We start from the raw sequence: 24,346 nt of genomic DNA on the forward strand, positions 1-24,346 counted from the left end.
ATCTTACTTTTTATCCCAAACATTGTCTCATAATCAGAAATGGTTCAATCCAACCTGCTAGACCTGTTATTTAACTGTTTCCCCCACTTAAATAGATATTTGACATTTATAGACAGCTACTGACTATCCAAAATCACACACAAAATTCGCAAAGGCCCTTTCTAATGTAGGTAGTATCATCTCTAACTTTTCTCCCTGGTTATCAAGCCTATGCGGAACTGCACTGAAAATTTAAGCTACGACTAACATCACTATGACCATTTGGTAAATTATAATGTGTTTTGTTTATGAGACAGGGTCTTTCTATGTAATAGAGGCTGGCCTTGAACTTAGATCTTTATGAGTGCTGAGTTACAAGTGTGTGCCATTATGCCTTATACCTGGCTTCAGCTCTTTTTTTTTTTTTTTTTTTTTTTTTGGTGCTAAGGATCAAACTCAGGGCTTCATGCATGGCAGGCAGGTGCTACACCTACCACACCTTAGTGAACATTTATTTAACTGTAGAAGAAGCTTTAAAACATTTAAATATTTCTTAAATAAGAAAGATTTAAAATAAGCAGAAATGTTAATAAGAATTATAGATATACTCAGATTCCATAACTGAAAATCTGCTACATTTTCATGACACACACATACATGTATAATCGAGGGAAGTGGAGAAAGAGGATCCTGACCCTGGGCACAAACAAAGTCTCCTTCATAAAAACACAAACTGAAAAATAAGATGTCTATAATTTCTTTTTATTTTATACACATGTTTAGCTTGCATGTGCACCATATGCACCAGCCTGAGGCAGCCAGAAGAGGGCACTGGATCCCCTAGAAGTGGAGTTACAGATAGTCATGAGCCATGATGTGGGTGCAGGGAATTAAACCCAGGTCCTCTGAAAGAATAACAAGTGCTCTAAACACCTGAGCCATCTCTCCAGGCCCTCCACTTTCTTTATCACATACCTTCCATTCATCAATTAATTCATCTTTTAACGTTCATTTTCATATAGAGTGTAGATATCTGTATACTTTAGGATAGGCACACTTTTCTTTGGTGTGACACAGGGGTTCCATGTATCCTAAGCTGATCTTACCTTATTTATGTATTACTTTATCTAGTTGAGCATGACCTTGAGCTTGGGACCCTGTCTCTGTCTCCCTGGGTATTAGGATGGCAGGTATGTGCCACCATGCCCAGTTTATATGGTGCTTGGAATAGAAATTTATGAACCAGCAGTTAGCCACTGTCAAACACCAAACTGTACAAACTTACAGTTAAGTAAGATGTAGAAAAACAAGATATAAAGAGGGAGATTGGCTCAGTCTGTACAGCACTTGCCTAGCATGCGATGCCCTGGGTTCAACTGTGAAGTTTATGAATCATGACGATACTTATATACATTCCTCCAGGAGTCAGAAACCCAGTCTACCCACTGCCTCAACTGTTAGGCCAGTGGGAATCACAGTTTCATGTCCAGTATGGACTCACTCTAGTCTCCCATGTACAATGAGGCTTAAAGGAACCATGTGACACGGACAGGTCTTCCACCAGAGGAGCAGCAGGCCTGGGACTGCTGTCGTGTATCTGCAGCGCCCACTGTAACTTAAGTCTCCACCGCATCCCTGACTCTTCACTTGTGGAATAAGCAGCACTATGAGTGTCTATGTTTGCTGCTAATTATAGAAGCTGGGAACGGGAGGGAGGGTCCAAATTTAACAGTGTGGATTAGGTTTGATTGTTTTAGAGATTTTTAAAAAAATTTTATTTATGTGTGCTTATGTCTGTGTGAGTATAGGTGTCGGATCCCCTAGAACTGGAGTTAAAGACAGTTGTGAGTCACCATGTAGGTACTGGGAATTGAACCTGAGTCCTCTGGAAGAGCAGCAAGTAACCCTTGAGCCATCTCGCTGGGCCCGCTTTGAAGATCCTTGAAGTCAAAGCAGCTAGTCTGTGATCAAGTCTGATCAATGATATACATTTAAAATTCTTGTATTACACTTATTTGTGTGTGTGTGTGTGTGTGTGTGTGTACACAAACACATGCCATAATATGAGTGTGGAGGTCAGAGGACAACTTTTGGGAGTCACTTCTCTCCTTCTACAAGAGTTCCAGGAATTAAACTCAGGCCATCAGGTTTGGCGGCAGTGCATTTCCCCACCAACTCACTGGCCCTCGGGAACATCTTTTTGCCATTTTCTAATTCATGGGCAAAGCAGCAGCCGGCAGCCTCAGCAGCCGACAGCTTTGCAGATGCAGCTATGCCAACACAAAGCCAGGACACCTCAGAAGGGAGCTAGAAGGCAACCAGAAGAGGACTAACAGTCACACTTCAACCTCAGAAAGGGGGGCTGTCCATAACTCTCAGAGAGACTAGGGGCTATGTGCAAGTTTCTACAGCTGAATCATGTGCCAAGCGGGACCAAGAGAGGTAGACTGAGTGTGTCAGCCATTATAACACACACACAAAGTTACCGTGAAAATACTTCATTAAAAAGGTGGTACTGACATCAGTCTTGCAAAAAAATATATTTGCTAACTCACAAAATGTCACCCACTAATACCTCCCTGCCATAAGAGAGACCCCCCGACTTGGCTCTCCTAGGAATACACCATTAATTGCCTTCAGCATGTGTGAGTGGCTATTCACAAGTTAACTTTATAGCAATGTTTAATTGGATGAACAGAACAATGTTGTGCTAATGAGGGTCAAATTGCCACCAGATGTTACCTCTTTTTTTTCTGTTTTAAAATAAACACAGCTGTGTACGTGTGTGCACAGGTAATACAGACTAGTGGGAGAGAAAAATGGTTCTAAGAAAACACTTAGAGGCAATAAAGGAAAGAGAAATGTGGGACTTAATGAATTTCCACCTCCCCTTTCATTTGTATTTCAAACCTATGCGAACGCCCTGAAGCTGGTGCTGAGACTATGTGGTGCATCAGACACCATCTCTAAATAACCGCTTATGAAATGAGCAACTTCCCCGGCGGGAGCCGGCCAGTGAGTGAGTGGCATCAACAACCTGGCTGTTTGGAGAGGTCTTCCGAGAGGAGGCCCAGGAACTGGCTCGGAGTCTCCCAATCTCCAGCTGCACAAGGCCCTGGACGCACTTGGAAGACAAGAAAAGAGAGAAGTGAAACACAGTAGCATTTATGATCTAAAGCATCAGAGCCGGGCCCTTGGAAGACAAGAAAAGAGAGAAGTGAAACACAGTGGCATTTATGATCTAAAGCATCAGAGCTGGGCCTCCAGTCTTCTGCGGCCGAGGCTTCCTAGAGGGTACCGAACCAGTCGTCCCAAACCCAAACAACACAGAAAGCCAGCAGCTTCATCGCGAGCCCTTCGGACGCACCGAATGGGTTTGATAGATAGCAACTGCTTTTCTCCCCTTCCGCCTCCCTTCTGGTGAAAGTGCTCAAAAAGAACAAAACAGTCCAGAAGCGGGAAAGAGCACAGTGGGAAATCCTATTGGAGACAGTTCACAAACCCAGGCCTCCTTTGCAGAGTAACTGAGGTGTCTGTACCGGGAACCCTGATTACTAAAACAAACCCCATCTGTCTGCACAAGCCTCCACAGCTGCTTTTAAGATCCACTGGTTGTAACCAAAGGCGAAGGAGGTTCATGAGGCAGAAGCCCCTCAGCTTCGAAGTCTGAGCTGCGGACTTCCACAAGCTCACCAGAGCCCAGGGGGGGGAGCAACCCACTCAAGCAGAGCTGTGTGACTCTGTCTTCATTTGTGAAATCGAGAAGCCAGTCTAGACGAGCGTTAGTGTTTCCTTCTGGCATCAAAATTGGGTTTGATTAATGTAGAGGGGAGGGGCTGGACTCCATGCTCCAGGAGAGCACATTTTGTCCAGTGAGCTGGATGACAAGTGTGACAGCTGAATAGTCACTAGCATGAGAAACTACCTCAAAATCCCCAGGCAGTTCCCTAGGTCTGCTTAGTCAGCACAATAGCTTTCCTTTAAAGCTGCTCTTGGTTGGGCAGGGGAGGCTGAGGGGGAGTGGGAGGAGGGAAGAGGGGCGTCTTTGATTGGTGTGTAAAATGAATGAAAAAATTTTCTTAATTAAAAAAAAAAAAAGCTGTTCTTGGTCATCAGGTATTACATTTCCAGTGAGAACAGAGCAAAAACATCCAACCAAGGCCAGGAAGACTGGGCCAGCTCCGTGAACATCATGAACGTCGCTCATTGCAGCCATGCTGGAAGCTGCATAGGGACTCACCTTGAGGATGGTGGCCACTGTCTCCTGCGAGGCATGTCTCATGTCCTCTCCATTCACAGACAAGATCTGGTCTCCTTGAATCAACCTGCCATCAAGGGCTGCTGCTCCACCTTTCACAATGTCAGAGATAAACACTCCGTTTCCGCTCCTGTGAACATCACCAAGCAATGTGGGATTGGCACAGCCAGTTAGTTATTAATTACAATTGGATCTTACTTTATGAAGACTTATGCTAAGACCTAAAACCAACCCATTAAGTCCAATGCCGTCCATTAACTTTCTGAAGAATAAGCTTCACAATCAGAATATGCCTCTTTGTGCTTTGTATTGTACTTCCGCCTTCGTCTACTGCGCTTTATTTTTATTGGTGGTGTAAACCTGTGATCCCAGCACTCGGGAGGTGATGATTTTAGTAAAGAAAAGTGGAAATTGACTTTTTAAAGAGGCAGAGTTTGTGCCCTGGAGTACAGCTCTGTGGCTGACTGCCTTCTGGTGTAAGTGTGACCCTGGGGTGATCCCAGCACCCCGTACAGAAATGAAGTGAGCAAGCTTAGAGAAGAGCCCATTGCTAGTAACTTCCTTTTATTAAAAAATTTTATTATTCACATGTTTATGTAGGTAGATATGTGCACGCCAGCACATGCATGGAAGTCAGAGGACAACATGTGGGGGGTTACTCTCCTTTCACATGTGGGTCCCAGGGATCTAAGGCAAGTCATCAATTTGATGGCATGTGCCTTGCCCCACTGATCTTTCTTGCAAGCCCCTAACAGTTCTGTCTCTAATTTCCTTTTCCTCTTGCACTTCCTTGATTATGCATCCCACTGCCCCCCATCCCCACCCCCGCAAGTCTCCCTTAGGGCAGGCTGGCCTTGAACTTCCTCTTGCCTCCACCTACTGGTGCTGGGATCATAGGCCTGTACCACCATGACTGTTTTATGGAGTGCTGAGAATCGAATCCAGAGCTTCATGCATGCTAGGCAAGCAGTGTACCAGCTGAGCTATATCCCCCAACCTCTTATTTTTAGTCTTCACTTCTTTTATTTGCTGAATAAATCTGTTTCAAAATTGAAGAGGTCAAAAAGTGTGTATCTTGGATCTAGAGAGATGGCTTAGCACTTAAGAGTATCTACTGTTCTTTCAGAGGATCAGAGTGTTCCCAGCACCCACACTGGGAGGCTTACAACCATCTATGGTTCCAGCATTCTCTCTCTCTCTCTCTCTCTCTCTCTCTCTCTCTCTCTCAACAGGGTCTAACTCTGTAGCCCAGGCTATACTAGAACTTACTATGTAGTCCACACTGTCATCAAAGTTGTGTGATTCGGCTGCCAGAGATGTGAATTACAGTGTGAGCTACCTTACTTTTGTCTTTTTTAATTTTGATACACCATGGCAATTGATTTTTGTGGGAGGTATGCTGAAGGCTGAAGACAGATCACACATATGCTACCTATGTGGTCTGGAGGTGGGCTATCTCCCTACCTCTACTGATCTTCATTAGCACCTGCAGCATCCCCATTTTTATGGCTATACACTATATTGTGGACATTCCATAATTTCACTTATTCAGTGTTTACCTCTCTAGTTGGTGGTGTGAACCTGGGAGAGCAGGGCCTAAAAGTGAGGTGGACTAAAGTTTCAAGCAGTAGCCAACTTTATTCAGAGCATCAGGCAATTTGTACTCTGAGGTTAATAAGAACCACCTGAATCAGGTGTGCAATCAGACAGACCAACCACACACGGCAAAAGATGGCTGTTCCACAGAGGCACATGAATAACAACAGCTGAAGTAAGCTCACTCCTATCCGCTACACCTGGGAGTGAGCATGAACACACATTCCAAGAACAAGTCTGTGTTTTGAAGAAACTGAGGTCCTAAACTCTTGTTTTCTTGGACTTTTCTCACAAGAACTCAGAATTCTCACACGACTCCGTTCTTGGAGTGTGTTCTGACAACTGAAGACCTGCTGATGAGTTTTTTTTCCTATTCCTTAGTTACTGCAAAAGATGTGCAATAAATACCTGCAAGCAAATCTTTAAGGAATTGTGGAATTACTTGTCAAAAGGATTTGTAACCTTAAGAAATGCATCACATCCTTTACAATGAAAAGTTTCATGCTAAAGAATATAAATGTTCTTTTCAAACTGGATCTGTATTGCAGATGCATGCAGACTATGCATCTATCACTAGGTGATGGGGGAAACACTGTGTGTGGTGATGGGGGAACACCATGTGTGGTGGTGAGGGAAACAGCGTGTGTGGTAAGGGGAATACCGTGTGTGGTGGTGCATTCCAGCTGAGACAGGGTTGCTGAGAGTTTGAGACTAGCCTAAGCTACATAGTGAGACCACATCTCAACAAACAACACAAAATGGAACTACCATTCTCTGGAGTGTCCTCAGGTAAGTAGAAAGCAGCTCATTCTGTCTCCACAGTCGTTCTGCACTCACACATGCAAGAGAAATCCACAAATACTGTCCTAGGCGGCCACTCTAACCCTACTGCAGAGCTGAGTGCAGATCCAGCAGCCCAGCTGGAATCGGGTGTGCCCAGTGGGTCCAGCTGCATCTCAACATGACGCGTCTTAGAAACCCCATCACTTCTCTACAGTAGGCTTTCTTTTTCAGCGTTTAGAAGTATTAGTCCCCATATGCTGAAGAGAAAGGCTGAACTTGACTTGAACAACCCATTCTTACCGTTTCCCAACAATGCTGAGGCCCAGTCCTCGGCCAGTCTTCTTCTGCAGATCCACCAGGAACACCTCCAAGTTTTCCTCATCTCTGTACTGTGTCTCATCTCTGTATACCACCAGCCGCACCTTCTGGGGGGTCTGCCTCAGGGCTGTGATGGCTTCTTCATGGCTGGAGCTCCTCAGGTCAACCCCATTAACCTGTAACAACAGCCGTCCTGAGATGGGGAGCTTACAGTGGAGGCATTTCAGCCTGCTGCTGCTCCTTGATCCAACTGGTAAGGAATCTCGAGAAAGTTCCAGACATTCTCGAAGAACACCATACAACCATCAAGAGTATGAGCTGCTTTACATATAAAGACTCCATTCCACAAAGAACAGAAGGGTGAGTTGGTGTGCCTGGTCTATATTTACACAGCTGTGAACTTCATTGTGGAGTTAGGGGAGCTGGGTGTGTGTTGGGGGTGGGGCATGGTTACTTATTGAGGTTGGAAGGAAGTAGCTAGTAGAGCTATTAGACCAGTTAGCAATTATCTTTGGGCTATTTGCTTGTTGGACATGACATTCTCACTCTTTTTTGTTTGTTTGGCTTTGGCTTTTTTTTTTTTTTTTGGAGGGGTGGGGGGTTTCAAGACAGGGTTTCTCTGTGTAGCCCTGGCTGTCCTGGAACCGTGTAGACCAGGCTGGCCTCGAACTCAGAGATCTGCCTGCCTCTGCCTCCCGAGTGCTGGGATTAAATGTGTGCACCACCTAGCCGGGCGGTGGTGGTGCACGCCTTTAATCCCAGCACTCGGGAGGCAGAGCCAGGTGGATCTCTGTGAGTTCGAGGCCAGCCTGGACTACCAAGTGAGTCCCAGGAAAGGCGCAAAGCTACACAGAGAAACCCTGTCTTGAAAAAACAAAAACAAACAAACAAACAAACAAAAAAAATGTGTGCACCACCACTGCTCGGCTGTCTTTGCCTTTTTGAGACAGTCTCACTATGGATCCCTGGCTGTCCTGGGAATGCTATGTACAACAGGGTGCCTCAAACTCACAGAGATCTGCTGCCTGTTTCCTGAGCACTGGTTTTAAGGTCTGCACCGTTACAAATCTGGCTGGCTTCTCACTCTTAATTGCTCAGATCACATCATCTTTAGAACTGGCCTAGAAGGAAATTAAAGGACAGATGTTTCCAACAGTTTCAAGAAGCCATTAAGCCAGGCGGTGGTGGCGCTCGCCTTTGATCCCAGCACTCGGGAGGCAGAGGCAGGTGAATCTCTGTGAGCCAGCCTGGTCTACATAGTGAGTTCCAGGAAAGGCGCAAAGCTACACAGAGAAACCCTGTCTCGAAAAACAAAACGAAACAAACAAAAAAGAAGCCATTGAAGGTTCACATTTGAATCTGATGGCATGGACACAGAGAGGCCCACCAACAGAGAACATACAATACTGGGAACAGTCCTCAAAGCCATCGCACTGCTGGCAAGTCACACGAACCTGGGACCTCTCTTAGCCTCACTCTCTTGCTCTGTTATATGGAGATCACAGACAACTTATTATTATTATTTTTTTAAGATTTATTTATTTATTATGTACACAGTGGTCTGTCTGCTGACCTCTTTTAGCCTCACTCTCTTGCTCTGTTATATGGAGATCACAGACAACTTATTATTATTTTTTAAAGATTTATTTATGTATTTATTTATTTATTATGTATACAGTGGTCTGTCTGCATGTATCCCTGCCTGCCAGAAGAGGGCACCAGATTTCATTATAGATGGTTGGGAGTCACCATGTGGTTGCAGGGAACTGAACTCAGGACCTCTGGAAGAGCAGCCAGTGCGCTTAACCTCTGAGCCATCTTTCCAGCTCTCAACTTATTTTTTTAAGTAAATATTTCCATAGTGCTTGTAATGCCCGTCCTCATGGATTTTCCCCCCAGTTATTTTTTATTATTCATTCTTATTAGTGAATATTAGCTATATAAATACTGGCTATCATTGTGGTATCACCACACATACACATAATGTATTCTGATCATACGCATACTCTTATGACCGGCTCTTGTCCCCACACTCTCTTCCTGATCTTCATTTTCTAAACAATCCCTCTTCCACTTTCATGACTTCCTCCCACCCAGACATCACACATGAGACAAAACAAAATACTTGTCTGAGTCTGACTTCCTTTGCTTAACACGACGGTACCCAGTCCCATCAGTTTTCCTGCAAACACATGATTCTATTTTTCTTTATGGCAGAAGGATACCCCATTGTGTGCATATGTGTGTATACCATGTTTTCTTTATCCAAAGATGGGCATCTAGGCTGATCCATGACTTGGCTATTGAGAAGAATGTACCACAAAGCTGGACAGGGGGTTGGACATCCATAATCCCAACACTCAGGAACTCCCACATATCTGAAGCTGACTTGAGTTACACAGCAAAACTGTCTCAAAGCAAACAAAACCCAGATGGAGCAGTACTACCGTGAACAAGCATATGCAGACACCTCTGCTGCGTGCTGATGAAGATTACCGTGAGCTACGCGCTCAGGAGTGGTCTATCTGGATCACACGGCTCTTTTTTAGGGTTTGTGTCAGTGCCTGCCACAGCATGCATGTGGAGTCAGAGGACACCTGCAGGAGCTGGATCTCTTCCCTCCTCACATGGCTTCAGGACGGAATTCAGGTTACCAGGCTCCCTTACTTACTGAGCCATCTCATTGGTCTTTCTGTTTGCTCGTTGTTGTTGTAAATACTTGCATTAGTAATTCTCCCTGTTGTAACAACATCTCTAACACAAGCAATTTAGGGGAGGTTTATTTGGGCTTAGTCTCACGGAGAACGGTCCACCACGGCAGGGAGGGTGACGTGGCTGCAACGCTGGGTCCCCAGTGGCAGCAGCCTGTGGCTCAGTTTGTTCCCGTCTTTTCAGATCACAAAGCGGGGCTAGAGCTATAACCTGAAAAGCCTGCCTTTAGTGGTCTACCTTCATTAGCTAGGCTCTATCTACATCGTTCCAAGTTTCCACAGTCTCCCCAAACAGCTGTGGGCACCAAGCAATGAAACTCACGGTATATTCAAAACACAGCAGCAGTCATTCAGACCAGAGAGACTCTCAATGCCCCGCCCCACCCAGTACCTATTCAATACCAGGGACTGACTCCAGGGCCTCATGCCCACTCTCTGTCACTAAACTATAATGGCAGCTTTTTGCTTTAAGATTGTTCTCTGCCCAGGAAGGATCTAAACATAATCTTCCTGCCTCAGACTCTAAGCAGCTGGGATTACAGGCCTACATATTTTTGACTTACAGTTTTTTGATAGCTGAAGATGTTGAACATTTTTTCATGTATTTATTGCCCATTTATATATTTTATTTTACTACTTTTGAGAAGTGTTTGTTCAATTAATTTGCCCACTTATTTGCTGGATTTCTTGTTCTTTCAGTGTGTAACTTTTTAGTTCTTTATATATTGAGCATGAATTCTCTGTTGGAATTAAGTAGCAAGCCAAGATTTCCTCTCACGGTCAGCTGTCTCTTCACACTGGCCATCTACTTCCTTTGCCATGCAGAAGCTTTTGAACTTGATGGGATCTCACTTGTCAGTTCCTTTATTTCCTAAGCTACTGGAGTCTTATTCAGAAATAATTCATTGCCTATGCCCGCTCCTCAATTGTTTCTCCTCTGTTCCCTACTAGTTGAAAGTCTTGAATTATGGTTGTCTTGGTTGTTTTTCTGTTGATATAAGACACCATGACCAAGGCAACTTATAGAAGAAAGCATTTACTGGGGCACACAGATCCCGAGGGTTAGAATCCATGATCATCATGGTGGGGAGAATGGCTATAGTCTAAAGTCTCAATATATACTGTTAGCATTACCATTTACAGACGAAGAAACCAAGGCCTGGAGAGGCCAAGGAACTTGACCACACCAGTAGGTGGAGAAACAGTCAATATTTGAACCCAGACTTTTCTCCTTCCTATATAGATGTGTGTGTGTGTGTGTGTGTGTGTGTGTACATGCACATGTATGTATGTGGAAGACAGAAGGTGACACACTGACTGTTCTTTTCCTACCTTATATATTGAGGCAGGGCCCCTCATTTGAACCTAGAGCTTGCCAATTTGGCTAGTCTCAGTAGCCAGCTTGCTGTGGGATTCTCTGTCTCCACCTCTCAAGGGCTGGGATTACAGGCCATGCCCACCTGATACTTTGTGGGTGCTGAGGAGCTGAACTCCAGCACTCACTCTTGTATAGCAAGTGGATTGCCCACTGACTCATCTTTCCAGTTCCAAACCCAGACAATCTTCCCATTCTAGTCCTTTTACCACACGGTCTCATAAGTTAGGCTCTGAAGGGGTTATTAGATGGATCTACCACAAACAGCCAAATAATTGATACTGATTAGTGAATTTCTACAAAGAAGAAACTGAGGGACAGGGTGGTTCTGGATTCAACGTTAGTCATTCCCTCCATCCAGGTCACATCTTGGAAAAGAGCCAAATAAAGGGAAACATGGCCCCAACTATGGCCAGACAGATGGCAGGAGTGGAAGAGCTCCTGACATGTGACTTCCAGCCCTTGTTCTGATATAGCCCTGTGTGCCCCAAGAAGTCAAGCCCATCTCTGAACTTGGTCCCTTCATCTCTTCAGTAAAAGACAGTCTAAGGCTTTTCCAATCCTGATATCCTAAGACCAGGGACCCTAGGCATCCAAGAAGGAAGGAAGAATGACTCTTCTTGAAGAAGGTGACTTTGGGGCTGTGTTTAAAATTTTTAAAAATTATTTTATTTTTAATGTGTATGGATGTTTTGTCTCCATGTATATGTGCACTACGTGTATGCCTAGTGACCAAAGAAGCCCGGAGAGGGTGTTAGACTCTGTGGAACTAGAGTAGCAGGTAGTTAGGAGCCACTATGTGGGTGCTGGGAACTGAATCTGGGTCCTCTAGAAGAGCAGCCAATGCTCTTAACTGCTTAGCCACCTCTTTAGGCCTGCCCTTAAAAAAAATCACCTAGTTAATTAATTTTGTTGTACCCAGCCAGGGCTTTGCACATGCTAGTTATGAGCTTTCTCCCCACCCCACTGGGCTGTTGTTTAAATCTGATTCTATGAGTCAATTACCCATCACCAAGACATTTTTTCTTTTCTGGTGTATCTCAGCACTCACAGACATCCAGAGCCATGGTGGTTAAGGACATGGGTTCAGACAAAAGGTGACTTCCTGGCTTTGTGAAACCCATAGAAATGACTTCAGTTGGGTTTCTGTGTCATTCATGAGCTGGAGGCAGGAAAAATACCTACTTTGTGTTGTAAGAATTGACTGAAATAAACCCTGTCAGGTTTATGGCTCGAGACTCAGCACATAGGTATTTACTGTAAGAAAGAAATGATGGGCCAAAAGAAAATGCTGTGAGAGCTGTTTTCTTCTGCACAGGACCCCTTGCTATTCCTCCAGGCCACTTTTGCATTGTTAGTGAATAAGCCCACAGAACAAGGGGAAAACTGTTTCTAGGAAATGTGAGCTAAGCTGATTATTTTCCTGTGGTCCAATAGATGGCACACAAGACCACTTCTATTACTTAAAACACAAGGTAACTTCATGGATTGAAGCTGAACTTTGTAAGCCTTCTTCTCAAAGGCCTTAGCAAATACAAAAAATAATTGAGGCATCGTCATTGAACTTTAATAGTACAAAAGCAATTTTGACCAAATCCTGGCACTAGGGGGCCTGCTCAGATCAGAGTGACCTCAGCCTGGTTTCCATGTGCCACAGGCAGCCTGAGCCTTGTGTGCCTCTACACCACTTCAAGTGCCTTCCAGAAGCACTGTAGACAGTATTCACAGCAGTGCTGACTGATCTTGGGGGGTGCGAGTGGTCCCCTGTTTGAGAAGGGCTCTTGAAGGCGCTGCTGTCATCCCCCTGTCAGAAGGCTGGGTCTGTGAAAAGTGGATAAGCCATTGCCAGACTAGGGCTTTTTTACTCATTATTTTAGTTCATGAGTAAAATCAAAAATTAACTCTCGTTCTGATCCTACTTACACAGGATATAATGGCAATAAGGTAGGGTAAGAGAAGGGACTGACCTGAAAAAAACAACCAGGAAGGAGACAGTCCAAGCTTATCAATGTCAGAAATTGTTTGGTTGTGTCTCTGGAACAAAACCTGGCTTATCCTAATTTTAACATTATGATACTGGATATTCAAGACTGATTGTCAATTCAACAAGATTAGAACCACTGAAGAGATGACCCTCTGTGGATTATCCAGATTAGACGAACTGAAGTAGGAAGACCCACTCTAATGTAGGTAGGTAGTACTATTCCATGGGCTACCGTCCCAGACTGAGGAAGGAGGAGAAAGTGAGCTGAGCATAGGCACTTGCTGTTCTCTGCACCCTCAGGGTGGATGCATTGGGATCAGCTGTCACTCATTCCTGCCAGACAGGCACGCTTTATCTCCTGGTGTTATAAGCCAGACAAGCCATTCCCTTTAGTTTCTTTTGTCAAGGACTCTGTTGTGTCAATGAGATGAGTAATTACGAACAGATATCATTAGAGCCATGGCGGAATGGCTTGCAGAATGCAGAGGATGCTCATGAGCGGAAAATGTACTTAGAGAAGAAAGCAGCTATAGCTGTATGATAAAGAGGGAGAGTAGTATTTAAAAATGGTATTGGGAATTAAATCCACGCACCTTACCACTGAGCCCCGTGCCCAGCACTTTAAAATATGTTTCTGACTGGTGTGGTGGCTGATCTCCATAAGCCAACAATTGAGAAGTAGATGCAGGAGTATCAGGAATTCAAGCCCAGTCTCAACTATATAGTGATTCTGAGGCTAGCCTGGGCTACAGTATGAGGTCCTCTCTCAAAATAAAAACAAAGTGGCTTAGTTTGGGTTGATAAGATGTCTCAGTGGATAAAGTCACTTGCCATCAAGTCCAATGACTTGATTTGATCCTTGAAACTCACATGATGGAAGGAGAAAACAGGCTCCTGTAAACTGTCCTTTGATCTCCCCATGTGTGCTGTGGCATGCGTGCACACACACAAATGCTCATACACATAGTCAATACATGAATAAACGTTAGAAAAGGTTTGTTTAAGTTTTTATTTTTAACTAGGTCTCACCTACCTTGGCCTTGAACTCACTCTAAATCTCTGGCAGGCTTTCAACTGATGCAGCCTCCTGAGTGCTGGGATCATAAGCCTGAACCATCAGGCCTGGCAGGAAATTCGAATAAGGTATAATTTATAGAAAATCAGGTATACACATTTGAATTTAAAAAACTGTTGTCTAGGTATCAGTATTTTGCCTATATGCACGGCTGTGCACTGCATGCATGTCTGGTGCCCGCAGAGGCTGGAAGAGAGTGTTGGATCCCCTGGCACTGGCATCACAGACGGTGGTGAGCTGCCATGTGGGTGCTAGTCCTTGAGCTCAGGTCCTCTGGTCTTGCAGTGCAGTGAACTGCTAAGCCAACTCTGCAGCTCCTATTTTAATATTAAAGGCACTCATCTTGAAGTGCCAATTATGGCGACGCCAACTGACCAGAAAATCTAGGAAGGATAAAACAGAAACCAGAAGTCCCCCAGACTTTGACCACTAAAAACCAGTGTTGTTTGCAAAAGCATCCAAGCTAATTCCCAAAGAGGCCCTGTTTGTTTTTCTAACCTCGTTCATTAGTGCCTTAATAAGTGAACTGGGGATGAGTCCGAATCCAGCGTGCCACACAGCCAAGGCCTGCAGAGAAACCCTGCAGCTAGACCTGAACTTAATTTGCACTTAGCCTGGCTTCTCTTTCTACCCTTCTCATCTAGGTTCTCCACTCTTGATTATACCCCTGTCTTCATCTTGGAAGGCAGAAATGAGCCACCAAGGAGAGAAATAAAATTCTATGATGTCATTCATAATATGCTATATTAAAGATACAAAGCAAAAATTACACATGCCCACCACAAAGTCTCTTCCATTAAATTCATTCAGTGAAAGATGCTAAAGTTTCACACCACCGAAACTCTCTTCAGTTCCACCTACCAGAGTGCCTGGAATTGACTGGTGTTGTGGGATAATCTTTGTACACTGTAATGATGTGCCTAAGGTGCCTTCTGGTTGGTTTAATAAAGAGCTGAATGGCCAATAGCGAGGCAGGAGAGAACAGGGAAGACTTCTGGGGGGAGAGAGGAACTCAGGGTTAGATCTAGTCACATGGGTGACACCAGCGAGACACTGAGAAAGTCAGACATACATCATGGAGGATAGGTAACAAGCCACGTGGCAGAGTGTAGATTAATATAAATGGGCTAATTTAAGTTGTAAGAGTTACCTGGGGACAAGTCTAAGCTAAGGCCAAGTATCCATAATTAATAATAAGGCTCCATGTCATTATTTGGGGTTGGCAGCCCAAAAAAAGGCTGACAAGAAAGTCTGACTACAGACTGGCTTCCTGTTGTTCTTTAGTATCACACTGCCTACTGTTCCACTGTTTATGTATTTTTAACATATTAATGTCATCAATGGAAATTATTCATTTAATGATTTTTGCTTGTCCTACTTTTAAAGATGTATTTTTCTTACTTTAATTATGTATATGTGTATGTGTGTCTGTCTATGTGTAGGTATGTATAGTGAGTGGTATTTGCTCCACCCATGACCTTGGGCTATAGGGCCTGAAGGAGGCAGTGCTTCCTGCCATTGTATGTGATCTCTTAAAAGGAGAAGGGTCACATGCAGTCACATACAGTCTGATACTAAAATGACAGAATTATAAGAGGTAGTTTTCTTTTTCACGAAAAAACATTTTCTCAGATTTAGATCAACAAAGTCATGATTATGAACCAGTGAGTTGTTCAGCAACACTGAAAAAGAAGAGGATATGACATATGTTTGTTCCACAGCAGAGAAATCACTGCTGGAATAGTTGAATCAAAGACAGACAATTTGATCTTATGAACCAAGGTCAACCATGTTCACTGCTAACAAAGTGCAATTCAGAATGAAGTACCTCTAATATCTGGTCTCCAGCCCACAGTCTTCCATCTCTGGCTGCTGCACCTTCTTCATAGACTTCATGGATAACTATAGCATCCTATTTAAAAAAAATTTCCATTAATTCCTAACAACCAGAAACAACCTTAAGCAAGCATCCAGATGAAGGGCAGCAATTCACAATTAGCAATTTGCTAATGATGTTTACTTGCTTGGTGTAAACATAAATAAGAAGCACAGTTCCAGGTTTAGAAGTACCATTTTGTTTTCCAAAGATGATTATTTCACTCCTTTAGGATGGGATTTGCCTCAGATTCCATGTTAAACTTCTCCCTTGTTTTTTTCTGTTGACCTTGAACATTTGCTCCTGTGTTCAAACTCGAGGTGAACTCTGCGTCATTTACTTTTTACTGGTAATTTTAAACAGTTTCAGGTATTTACTAGAGCTCAAGGGTTCAGCACAGAAGTGTGGCCTCATTACGTGGGCAATGAAAGGAAAGAACTTGGTGAAATGAGCTAGTGCTGAAGGATAAAGCAGGCTGTGGGAGGAAGCACTCGGAAACCCAAGCACAGGTCAGCTGTGGGCTTGGAACTCCTTAACACTCTAGGTCAGAATCGTAGGACACTATCTATGACAGGTAACCTGTGGCTAAAAGGTAATTCTTCATTAACGAGTTAAAAGCAATTTGCATCTCTTCATATTAATAATCTCATTTTTTATTTTCTTCTCTCTACTTTTTTATCCAAGTTTTTTTCATATAACATATTTTGGTCACATTTCCCCCCTCTTTTGACTTCTCCCAGGTCCTCCCCACCTCCTTATTCACCCAACTTCCTCTTCTTTCTTTCTTTTCTTTTCTCTCTCTCAAAAAAAGATTGAAGAAAATCCAAAATCAAAACAAACAAACAAAAATCATTAAAGACAAAAAATACCAAAGCAAACCAAACCAACAACAAGCACTACCAACAACATGGAGTCTGCTTTGTGTTCCCAGCTACTGGGAACCGGGCTTGCCTTAGAGTGTGGTTGATAGAGCCAGTATCACTCTATTGGAGAAAAGTGAGGTTCCCTTCCCAGCCGCTATCACTTGCAAACAGCTCCTTGGTTAGGTGTCATCTCCCTTTCTTTGTGCTGGGATTTTGTCTGCTTTGAACTGGTGCAGGGCTTGTGCAGGCTGTTATGGTCTCTGTGAGTTCATATGTGCACAAGCCCTGTTGTTTCTAGAAGACCAGCCCTGTTATGTCTGGAAAACACTTCTTCCTAGGAGTCACCTACAACTTCCGGTCCTTAAAACCTCTGCATCTCCTCCTTCACACAGATCATCAAGCCTTGAAGGGAGGGGTCTGAGGAAGACGTTCCATTTAGGACTGAGTGCTTCAAAGTCTCTCATTCTCTGAACAGCTATCTACTCTCGTTTTCTTGGCCACTTTAGAGTGTCAGGTATGGGTTCCATCTCATGGAATGGCCCTTAAAACTATAAAAAGTAGTTGGATACACCCATAACATTTTTATCACTACTGTACATATATATCTGTATCTATATCTATCTATATATGTATGTATGTCTGGCAGTTCACTGTTGTAGGTCATAGGGTTTATAGCTGGGTGATACTGATTACTTTTCTCCTCTAGTAGTATGCAAAATCTTTCAAACACTACAAACACTAGTCAGTACGGGTGAAGCTTATAGTTGGGCACCAGCTTGATTTCTCCCACAACGGGGCCTTGTCGTTACGTTGTAGAGGGGAACCAATAGCTTTGGCAATAGCTTGTGATATTTAGTGGGGGTGCTATACAGGACCCCTTGGTAACCTACTCCTGGCACTGGAGGTTTTATGGTGGTATAAGACGTCTAGTTGGGGCATTGCTTCTCTCATTATATGGTGACTTCATTTAAATCTAAATTTCATAGGACCAAGCATGGTCATCCATGGCTTTAATCCCAGCACTTGAGAGGCAGATGAAGACAGATCTAAGTTTGAGGCCTACATTTCCTTCCTTTACCCCTTCCCTCTGCCCTGCCCCCCACTTCCTTTTTTTTTTTTTTTTTTTTGAGAATAAGTCTCACTATTTTGTACTGGCTGGCCTGGAACTCACTATGCAGACAGGCTGGCCTTGCACTTAGAGAGATCTCTATGCTTTTGCCTCCACCTCCGAGTGCTGGAATTGAAGGTGTGAGCCACCATCCCCAGTCCTTCTTTTTGTGAGACAAAGTCTCACTCAGTAGCCCATGCTGGCCTTGAACTCACTGTGATCCTCCTACTGCACCCTGGATTTAGAAAACGTGTGCCACCATGCTAGGCTAGAAACAACTTTCCAAAAAAAAAAAAAAAATCCAACACAACTTCTAGGGAAGAGAAGCAACAAAGTTAGATGTCTATAATCAACCCAAAACACCTTCAGGGCATTTTCATTTCATTACAATACAATTCTGAAATCACGCTTTACTATAACAATTGTTCAGAGCTGGGCTAGGAGCCTTGATCCATCTGCACTTCAGATCCTGTAGCAGCAGTGGATTTTAACACTAACTAACAACATTTCTAAATCCAGGGAATGTTTTTATTGCCAAGTCTTTGTTTTTCTGCTGCTTCTAGGGAATGACTTTGAGGAGATGTACTGGGCCCGTGGCCTGAAGTGATCTCAACACACTTCCAGATTGCATCAAGGGTCACTTGGACCGTGGTCTACAGGGAGCCTGGATGATGCCAGTCTGTAACATCTCACCATTCCTGGTTTGGAAGTCTCCCACTGAGTACAAAGCTTGTTTTTCACATAAGCTCTCAGATCTCAGAACATTCTAAACAGCAAATGTAAGTTTTCTGTTGATTCATATCCAAAAGGAAGACAAAGACCCATATACTTCTCATTCTATGAAGCAGTTTGGTCCTCTATAACAAATGTTGCAGAGAAAACTGAGGTGTACAAGAAACTGAACCCTTATTTCTCACCTGGACAAAACTCAGCTCCAGATGAACTGAAGACCTTAGTATAGACCTAAGTTTGACACTGTTAAGTGGGGGAAGTAGGCGTGAGCAAGGGTTGCCTATACGGGACCTCAGCCATCCAGTAAATAAATGCAACCATCAGCAGGCAGGATCTCGGAAAGCTGAAAAGCTCTGCACAGCAAAGCAAACACTTAAGGCTGAGCAAAGAACCAGCCTAAAGAATGGGAGAAAATCTTTGCCAGCTATGTGCCTGGCAGAGTCTTAATATCTAGAATACACAAAGAATTGAAAAACCAACCAACCAACAAGCAACCTCACTGAGAAACAAGAAGACAATCCAATCAATAAAATGGGCTCATGAAATGAACAGACAGTTCTCAAAAGAGGAAATACAAATGGCCATTAAACATGAAAAATGTTCAACCTCACTAGATATTAGAGAAATGGCAACCCAAACTATGTTGAGATTTCTTCTCACCCCAGTTAGAATGGCAGTCATCAAGAAAACAACAAAAATGATGGGTGAAATAAAAAGAAGGAACTCTTATATGCTGCTGGGGGTGGGGTGGGGCTGGGGGAACTATTAACTAGCCCAGTCTCTATGGAAACCAGTGTAGCAGTTTCTCAAACACCCTTGGGTATCTACTCAAATGGCTCAAAGTCAATGGATCACAGGAATTATTGCACATCCATGTTTACTGAAGCCATATTCACAAAAGCTAAGTTATGGAACCAACCCTGATGTCCAACAACAGAGGAGTGGATAAAGAAAATGTAGTTCAGACAGACAACAGAATTTTTTCTGCCATAAAGAAGAATGATATCAAGTCATTTGGGGAAAATTGGTGTAAGTGGAAGCAATCATATTAAGCAAATCAGGCCAGTCTCAAACATATATTGCACGTTTTCTCTCATTTGTGGCACTTGGATTTTATATAGTCACATAAAATCATGCATCTATAGATTAAATGAAAGCAGAAGTCCCCAAAGGGTTAATGGGAAGGGAAGGATAAGAAGAGGAAGGGCAGGGTAAGTGAGATGTGTGAGGGGAGTGTGCTTATATACTGGTAAGAAAGTTAAAAAAATACTAAAAAGAGTACTTTTGAATCCAAATCTCTTTACACACTTCTTGTGCCCATGAAACACTAGCTGTAATGTCAAGACACCATTAAGAGTTTCAAAGAAGCGCTGGGTTCGTTGCCAAAGGTGTGTGTGACATGGGAATCCTCCTGTGGAAACTCCTGGTTTATGTCTTTGCCTTTGCTTGACCACTGCTATGATGTCTCTGACTCCATGAAAACAGAAGAAAACACACGACACTGTAACCTGTCAACAGAATGGCTGCCTTTCTTGCTGAGCACTCTAACACTTGAGAGTGCTTTACGAAGCTCTGACAGATGTGTTAACTGGGGTGACAAGATCAGAAATGGAGACAAGAGCGAAATTGGAAATGTATGCCGGAGAACCGAAAGAAGGTCAACTTTGTTTTGTTTGGCACTTCAGGGTAGGGCAGTAAAGAAAGAAGATACCGGGTTAGGGCATTTCAGGGTCTATTCAACGACATTATATTAAACTTCTTCTAGTGTTTGCCTTTGGAAACGTATGATTAGATGGAAATAATGGGCCGTTAATAAGGAACTGAGCTATTATTTTAAATAAAAGCATGGTGGCTTCTTTTCTTACTAGCTGCCCTCCTAGAGTTCTGGTCTCCGCCCCACTTCTGGTCTGCACAGATAAAGACCACTGTTCTCCCTGGGGTCCTCAGACACTGCTTACCAGCACCAGCAACTTCTCGGAATCTTTTTAGTTAGCATACAAAACAGTCTTTCTTTCTTTCTTTCTTTCTTTCTTTCTTTCTTTCTTTCTTTCTTTCTTTCTTTCTCTCTCTCTCTTTCTCTCTCTCTCTTTCTCTCTCTCTTTCTCTTCTTTCTTTCTTTCTTTCTTTCTTTCTTTCTTTCTTTCTTTCTTTCTTTCTTTCTTTCTTTCTTTCTTTCTTTCTTCTTTCTTTCTTTCTTTCTTTCTTTCTCGAGACAGGGTTTCTCTGTGTGTAACAGCTTTGGCTGTCCTGGAATTCACTTTGTAGACCAGGCTGGCCTTGAACTCAAAGATATCCACCTGCCTCTGCCTCTTGAGTGCACCATCACCACACAACCAAAACAGTATTTCTTTATAGCATTTCCATATATATATGAGTTGTGTGGTTTGCTCGTACCTTCCTTCCTTGACCCTTCTCCCTCTTGCCTGTGTCCCTCTTCCCCACACAGTGTCTTCTGCGTTATTCTCCTCTAGTTCCAGATGCAAACACCTGGATTTGGCTTCTCCTCACTTTCCTATCTTACTCCCTGCTCTATCTCCCTTTAGACTCTTTCTTTCCTCCACATAGTACACTTTCTACTCACATATATACCATATATATATATATATATATATATATATATAGAGAGAGAGAGAGAGAGAGAGAGAGAGAGAGAGAGAGAGAGCGCTAGAATTGGTATCTGAGAGAAAACATATGATCTTGAAACTAACAGTTTGTGGTATTCATCTACTCTCGATGTAGCCTATTAGTCATGTCCTTGTAGGTGTCTGTCGGCTTAGTATGAGGAGAGGTTGAGGACTGATTAGGATGTGATTAGGAATTGGGCCTCTGGCATAGGCTTTCTCTGTTCAAAGATGGGCAGTGCTACTCCCTGCCATGGGCCTGCAGAAGGCCATTAGCTCTTCTGGAATGGAACAATTTATTATCTACACATATAGCTGACTGCCAAGTTTTATCATGAGTAAGAGAATGATAAGTTCTCCTGTTACTAGTTAGCGGACACCTATGTCGCAGAGATACCACACACTTCCAGCTGTGGCACTCAGTCTTCCTAACGGCTAAGCAACCTAGCACTGCTAATCCTGCTTGCAGAAGAGCAAATGCAGGCCCATGGGCTTCAGTTCCCAACAGGTCTTTGCAGCTTCTGACAGGACAGATGAAAGTCTGGGCTCCCACCATGTGACTGATCTGTTTGAATAGTTTCCCCGTGTCTTCTACAAAGGCTGGGGGTTCCCATATGATCAGTTCTGTGGAAATACTGTCACCTCAGTTCCACAGCAATAGCCTCGGGGGCACGAATGGATCATTTTACAGAAAGTTTGGGCTCCCACCATGTGACTGATCTGTTTGAATAGTTTCCTGTGTCTTCTATAAAGGCTGGGGGTTCCCATATGATCAGTTCTGTGGAAATACTGTCACCTCAGTTCCACAGCAATAGCCTCGAGGGCGACGAATGGATCATTTTACAGAATGTGGAGAAAAAGATGACTTGGGGAAGTGAAAGGAAGCCTTGAGACTAATAAGGCGTTGACATCTGCAGATCTCAGTAGCAGAAGGTTGGCGCAAGGTCTTGGTCCCCACTGCAGCACTGTGACCCCCCTTCCCAAACAAGCTTCTCCGTTAACCCCGCTGATTCCCTTGTTTCTCTTCTCCTGCCTTACCTCTCCAGAGTTGTTTCTAAATGTTTTTTTATTTTTTTTACAGGGCAGGATAATATAGCCAACAGCACACCATACACCACTGATAGGTTGATACTTAAATACTTATAGAGATATCTTCTTAGATGCGCTTAGAAAGGATGAAGCCTTCAAATGTTGAAAGGCCTTGCTCTCTCTTGCCTGGTACCTCCTTTGTTTCCTGACATTCTCCTCAAATCATCCAAGTGTCACACTCTCCATGACTCATTCTTCTCGTGAGTCACCACGACACCCCGCATGGATCAGAATACCACCATTGTCTGTCTGTCCATGGACCCATCCTCCCATCCTGATGCCTCTCTTCAGAACTGGGTCTGCTTCCAGTTCACCTTTGTGTCCCGCTGCTGACCTGGAGCCAATACTCTTAAGTGTTCTCTTCAATGTTGATCAAGAAAGCATTGACAATAGAAAAAGAGATCAAAATGACTCTGAATGGGGAGGTGGGTAAAGTTAGTATGTCTTAATTCTATTTCAATCCAACCTTCTGATGGCAAAGCATTAACAATACAAAACCAAAATACTCAACAAAAAATGGATATGAAAGCCATATGAATTCCCAGAGAATTTACATTAGCTCAGAGAACCATTTAAAGGAGCCAAGCATGAGAGAGACTTAATTATCACCGAGTCCCACAAAATCCCCAAATTCCTCCAAGGGGATTAAACTCTGAATTGCTGGAAAAGAATTTGATAACATGTAATAATAGAGCCTTAGACGGAGGCAAAGTCACTGCACACTACAGCCCATCAATCAAATTTTCTTTACTGTTCAAGCTGCCAACAAGTAGATAAAGTAACTCATAAACACACCAATCACTCAGCAAAAGGCAATTTTATCGTTGTCACAATAGGCCCATAACACTTAAGGAAACCATGTGTTAGAAAAATTAAGTGATGTCTTCTGTGGGCTGAAAGAGTTTACAAAGCTCTACATTGAGGGCAAGCTATTCTAGATGAATGAGATTTTTATATTTAACACTTGTAGATATTTGGTATATCAGTCTAACAAACTCAGACAAAATTTGACTGGGAACTCCATGGTAGATAATTATGAAGGTCTGTTTCCACATGGTTTTGTTTCCTGCTTGCAGGCATGCTTTCTGTAGCTTGGGTCACCCTTGAAGGAAAAGCAGTCTTTGCCACACTCGTAAAAGCCTCCAACCACACTCCCCACAAGAACTCCTAAGGGATATTTTAACCACAGAAAAGTTCCACATTAAATTTCACATTTAAGATGGAAAACATTTATCAGTATTCCAAAAAAGTGTCAGATCTCATTATCCTGCCTTCAGGGAAAAACAGCTCCTAATGAGAAAGACCCATGGGTACCAAAAGCAATATTAAATATATTCTGTATTAAATGGGCACTTCTTTTTTTTGAAAGAAACCATGGCTCAGACCTCTGTGAGTTGTGCTGCTTTCAAAGACAACTTAATTGAGTTCTGAGCTGTCACTGTTCAGAAATCACATAGACATGCCTTCGAGGAAGTGCGGTGCACTGTGCTCTCAGCCAACAGGCCAGACCAATGAGGGGGGCTAATGTGGTGAGGACAATAAAAGCCTAAACTACACTCAAACATTCACTGAAAACACAGGACTGAACTTAGCTAAATATAAAACGTTGGGTTAAGCTGATGGAGTTGATCTCATTTTGAGCAAAATTGTAAGCTCAAACTATCTATTTAAATATGAAGAACATAGTTCCTTTGATTTTTAGTTCTTTTGATTCTTCTTACAACCCAGATCCTGTGTGTGTGTGTGTGTCTGAACCCAGTGCCTCATGTATTCATGCTGACTCAGTGGTCTACGACTGAGCTGTTTCCAGCCTCTTAACCCAATGCTTTAAGAAGAAAACTTTTCAATTTTACTTCAATTAGAGCTTGATCTAGAAAAAATAGAGTGCAGCAGTGTTTGGAAGATTCAGGACTGGGAGCTTGAGGAATTATATTTTCTGACATTCTGCAGGTAGCCTACTTAATTTTCTCTGTTTGTG

General features: G+C 43.2%; 1 protein-coding gene across 5 annotated transcripts in view; it reads right to left on the bottom strand.

Annotated features, from left to right (window-relative positions):
* Patj (PATJ crumbs cell polarity complex component) overlaps nt 1–24,346 on the bottom strand; it is a 328,062-nt gene that overhangs the window by 36,461 nt on the left and 267,255 nt on the right. For all 5 annotated transcript variants that reach the window (XM_052718902.1, XM_052718903.1, XM_052718901.1 and 2 more), the window contains 4 exons: nt 15,908–15,991; nt 6,917–7,110; nt 4,220–4,367; nt 3,017–3,103 (listed from right to left, as the gene is read on the bottom strand). In XM_052718902.1, the coding sequence (XP_052574862.1) occupies nt 3,017–3,103; nt 4,220–4,367; nt 6,917–7,110; nt 15,908–15,991 (513 nt within the window). The remainder of the gene's footprint in view (nt 1–3,016; nt 3,104–4,219; nt 4,368–6,916; nt 7,111–15,907; nt 15,992–24,346) is intronic.

Source organism: Peromyscus californicus, unplaced genomic scaffold (assembly GCF_007827085.1).
Source record: "Peromyscus californicus insignis strain IS unplaced genomic scaffold, ASM782708v3 Scaffold_5__1_contigs__length_169319896, whole genome shotgun sequence".
Lineage (NCBI taxonomy): Eukaryota > Metazoa > Chordata > Mammalia > Rodentia > Cricetidae > Peromyscus > Peromyscus californicus.